Here is a 5,000-nt window from a genome sequence, read left to right as displayed (position 1 = left end):
ATGCATGACAAAGCCTAGACTTTTATCTTTTGACACACATTACACACAGACATATGTATTAAATTTCGTTGTTCAGGTTCATGATTGTGTAAGAATAAAAATGAGGCGGGAATTTCGACTTGACGTTGCTGAGATTAAGCAATTATTCACCAAAGGCGAGATCTAAGGTGGCCCACAAGGGACATGCTGCAAATTAAAGAGTATCTGCAAATAAGATAAAGTTGCTGCAAATTAAAACATCAAAAGTATGCGCGCCCTGAAGGAAGAACAGGTACAAAGCACAGGTCACAGGTCCCACGTCACAGGTCATTGTATATGTTTACCAATCCAAAAACAACCCTAACTGTTTAAAAATGCTAACATTAGGCCTAATTAGGCCCAAGGTTAGCTTTCGGATACTTCCTGTACCGTTAAAATAATGATCCGTGACCTGGATCTGTGACCTGTGACCTGTGTTTTGTACCTCCTTTTCCTTCAGTACGAGCGCATACTTTTGATGTTTTAATTTGCAGCAACTATTTTGAATTTGTATGCAGCAACTTTATTTTATTTGCAGCAACTCTTTAATTTTGCAGCATGTCCCTTGTGGGCCACTGTATTGTCCACGGTTGCTTGCTTGAAAACTCTATCTTTTTAACCGGCGAAGAGAGGGAGACCCTGGGAACGAAGTTGAGTCGCTGCATGCTCTCCCCAGGCCTCTTTCCGCCCTGCTCTCCCTGACCCCGAGTCCCTCGGAAGACCCCGACCATAGGCAGCCCTAACCTGCGATCAAGCGTACTTTTCTTGAGACATGGTGGGAAAAGGTACGCGTACTTTTTAGCGCCCTGTCTCAAGAAAAGTACGCTTGATCGCAGGTTAAGGCAGCCCAAGCTCGCGTCACTACAGGCAGCCGTTGAGAATTTAAACGCGTTATAAGACTTTGCCTATGGGAAATAAATTACCGTCGATTATTATATGACTAGCTCCGTGAGCGGGCAAGATGAATCAAATCGCGCGCTCTTATTGGCTACCCGAGCGGGCAAGATGGAGCGATACTGCCCGCTCGGGATTTCTCGCTTGGTCCCGCAAGATCAAAGATCATTTTTTGGTGTTTTAAGTCATATAATAAATCCTTTATTGACCAAGATTGTTCGGTCAAGATGACTGGATACTGGCCTCGTTCTTTTTTTGCGTGTTTATGGACCTCGACTTCGTCTCGGTCCATAAACACGCAAAAAAAGAACTTGGCCAATATCCAGTCATCTTGACCTCACGCTTGGTCAATAACCCATACTTATGAAGCCTAAAAAATGCTCAATTTAACGTTCATTCAATAAAATGAATAAAAATGACTCACCTCTGGTGTATTCTTGTGCCTTTTGGAGCTTATTTTACCGTTTCGGGAAGTCCGTGTTTTCAATGTTGTGAGACGAAGTCTTGTCTTGGAACATTGGAAACACGGAATTCCCGAAACGGTAAAATAAGCTCCAAAAGAGAGAGAAAGGGGAAGCGAAGTGGCCGTAAACGACCTCGGACGTCTGAGAATCAGGCTACTGTCTGTAGTGACGCGAGCTTGGGCTGCCTATGCCCCGACAAACAAGAATGACCGCTTTTACACTAGAGACGAATGCGTCTGGACGACTTTCAGTTTGGGCAATTTCTTTTAATACGTCTTTCAGCCCGTCCTGTCTATAGACGTACGAGAGACGATTATACGTCTGGAAGATCTAAATCGTTTAGTGCGTCTTCAAAAATGATGTGTTCGAAACTTCAGGGCCCGGTTGTTCGAAAGCCGATTAACTTAATCCAGGATTAGCGGAAACGTTTATTTCATGTTTTCAACTTTTTGGTAAAAGTTTCTTTTGCTTATTTCTGTTTTGCAAGATTGACTTCTTCTAATGTAAAGTTTTGCCGAATGTCAACGTTGTACAGTATTTAGGAGTAGAGAAATAAACTGGTTGGTTAATTTTTAATCTGGGATTAGCGTTAATCGGCTTTTGAACAACAGGGCTCAGGTTATTAAAATTAGGAAAGGACAGGAACTTTACTTAAGTGTCTAGTCGCTCTATCGCTGGAGCGCTAATTGGGGTCACTGTAAACTGAAATTAACAATTAACGCAAATCAAGTCAATGTTGGTTTTTGAGGAGAGGGGAAAACCGGAGTACTCGGGGAAAAACCTCCCAATGTTGGGATCCAGGATGGCTCATCGGTTATGGTCGGTTATCAACCCAGCCTCCCACCTCTGCGACTTGGGTTCAACCCCTGCTCTACCCATGGTGGGTTCTTTAACCTCGCACGTTTATAATTTGCAGGTGAACATCTAACCATTTGAAGATGTCATTTCAAAGGCAAATCCTCCTCAGTTATATTTGTTAAAATAATATAAATAGCAACTTTATTTATTCAATCCAATGAAAGTTAACTCGCCTACAGGTTAACTCGCCTACACCGAAGTTAACTCGCCTACACGTTTGAAGTTAATTCGCCTACACATTCGAAGTTACTGTTGATGTTATAAGATAAAGCAAAAACAAGAAGTTTACTCGACAACTATCAGGCAGAAAAACGAACCATCGATCGGATATCCGATTTGAGTTTTCGTATGTCGGCGGCATTTAATTTCACATCATTCTTTACCAGTTCACTCTTGACTGCGAGGCCGGATCACAAGACCTAATATCACTTATGATGGTATTTTTGAACCTTACTCTAAATTAAGGGGTGAGGAAGCGGGGGGGTGGGGGGGGGGGGTTATTAATGGCATACTACAGTATCTGCCCACAAGATATGATATTATCAGTGTTGTTAACAATGATACTGGGGTACAATAATCAGCTGTGGTAATTCTGATGTTCGAGATATTGTGACAAGAAGCATCAACTGCACCCCTGCAGCAGTTTGTTGAATATGTAGCTGATATTTGGATCTATGGGAACACCTGGCCTCCATCATCCTGGAGTATCTTCATGATGGCAGTCCGGACGAACAATGATATTGAGGGTTGGCATCACGCTTTAAATCGTCGAGCAGCAGCAAGGTGGCAGATGCCATTTTATCTATAGATTGAATTATACACAGAGAGGCCAAGATCTCTGCCCTTCAGATCAGGCTGGTATCTGAAAAGAAGCTCAAAAGAATTCAGCGAAAGAACTACAGATCCTTACAAAGTAAAATTTTTGACCTCTGGGAGAATTGCCTAGAGAACCGCACTTCAGCTCAACAGCTTTTGAGGGCATGCAGGCATTTAAATGGGCCAGTTTGTAGCAAATAGTCTTTTTCTATCATTTAACTGTTTAAAATGAAGTGTTTTTCTAGTTTCATAGAAGTTTACAAATGTAGGTTATTTCCTTAATTCTTGGCACCTTACAATGTTACTTAGCTAGGCTCGGAAGTTAGGTTAAACTTCGAATGTGTAGGCGAGTTAACTTCGGTGTAGGCGAGTTAACTTGTGGGCGACGTGACCGTAATCCATATGAGCGACACTTCGCGTTTTTGCGTTACTTGTCACAGAAGTTCGTGAGCGGCTGCTAAGCATTCGACGGAACCACGCTATAACGGCAAATCGGTGAACATTTTCCTCTCGCGATTTTGGGAAGGTATGCTGTACCGATCAAGAATGAACTTACGTTGTTTTTTTCAATTGCATCTTAAAATGACAGCGTACAGGTTTTAAATCTTAATTGTGTGAAATACTTTGAGTTGCTTTGATTTTCATTGGTTTGGGTTATCTAACTTATGCAACTTAAAATTTCATCTCAACATGAGATCTTTAACAAATCACACAGTATTCGGGTAGCAACCAAACGCAATAAATTGCTGACAAAGTTTTCTTTATGTAGGCTGGAGGGCAAAGCTGACCTTTCGGGTTGTTCCTCATATGCTAATTCATCCGCCTGAGTACAGGTGCAGACCTTTTAATTGGCATAGTTGTGAATTACTTTTGAAACCATCGCAACTTTGGCGAAGAAGCATCCTTCTTCTCTTCCTTAAAGGTTCATTCCGAAATTTCGTGTGCCTTGGAAAGTGGGTTATTCAAATTTTTGACTGCAAACATAGCGGAAATCCTATTTCTTTTCTCTTATTTGTCAGCACCCTTCAAAAAATTAAATCCAAGGGGTTGATATTGTTTTCTTCTGTGGGATTCAGATAAAAAACTGACTAAATTATGTATAGATACTGTACTCAACCGAATTCAACTAAGAACGGTTTTAAGCTGCATGATTTAATGAAAGCAGGTTTGCAATCAAAATTGTTTTTGTCATTGCATAACAATGACATTCACTGTACTCTGCTGACACATCTTTCAACGAATACTGTCATAACTAACAATAGTGATTATAACGTGGCAAGGTATTTTACATTCATGTAAATTTTGAGGATTGTTGATCTCTAGTGAGGTTCTCTTTTGAAGAATGATCTAATAGCATTGTGTTGCTTAGATCAAGCCAGTCTTGCTGCATTTACTGTAACACTATTTCAAAATGGTGGAACCCAAAGTCATTCTTGTTACTGGTGGTTCTGGCCTTGTTGGGCAAGCGTTACAAGAAATTGTAGCCACAGAAGAAAAGAGACCTGATGAAACCTGGATATTTATATCGTCTAAAGATGGAGACCTGTGGTGAGTTCTTTTAAGGGGATCTGTCCGAACCATCTTAAAGGGAAAGGGTAATATTTTGGTTAAATGTTGTGGATTTTTCTTTATTGCTAAATTTATTTTTAGAAAAGTTAACAAAAAGGTGATTGTAACTCATTTATTCTTGCAACAATTGCAATGTTGATCATTATTTTTGGGACACAAATCCCATGTGAGTTGTTCGGAGGTGAATTAATAGCAAAGTATATTCAGAGTGTGAGTAGCTAATTAGAGTGCACCTTCAATGCTATCCACTGTTTCTGTATAATATGCTAATAAATATTATTATTATACATCAGACTCACTATGAAAAATCTGATTAGTCGAGAGCATTCAAAATGGCTGAACGCTTCGCTTCTGTCTCTGAATTATGTGAAAAATGTATAA

The 5,000-nt window shown here is 40.4% G+C and overlaps 1 protein-coding gene across 4 annotated transcripts in view; it reads left to right on the top strand.

The window, feature by feature from the left end:
* Window positions 1-5,000, top strand: part of LOC138040868 (GDP-L-fucose synthase-like) — a 23,746-nt gene that overhangs the window by 6,483 nt on the left and 12,263 nt on the right. The window contains exons 1-3 of one of the 4 annotated variants that reach the window (XM_068886571.1): window positions 3,498-3,576; window positions 3,820-3,883; window positions 4,420-4,598. In XM_068886571.1, the coding sequence (XP_068742672.1) occupies window positions 4,462-4,598 (137 nt within the window). In that variant the 5' untranslated portion in view covers window positions 3,498-3,576; window positions 3,820-3,883; window positions 4,420-4,461. Of the gene's footprint in view, window positions 1-3,470; window positions 3,577-3,819; window positions 4,004-4,419; window positions 4,599-5,000 lie in introns of those variants that run through there. The other 3 variants (XM_068886570.1, XM_068886572.1, XM_068886573.1) reach the window with 3 other exon arrangements.

Source organism: Montipora capricornis, chromosome 3 (assembly GCF_036669925.1).
Source record: "Montipora capricornis isolate CH-2021 chromosome 3, ASM3666992v2, whole genome shotgun sequence".
In the NCBI taxonomy this organism is placed as follows: domain Eukaryota; kingdom Metazoa; phylum Cnidaria; class Anthozoa; order Scleractinia; family Acroporidae; genus Montipora; species Montipora capricornis.
This window is presented reverse-complemented; position numbering and strand designations above follow the sequence as displayed.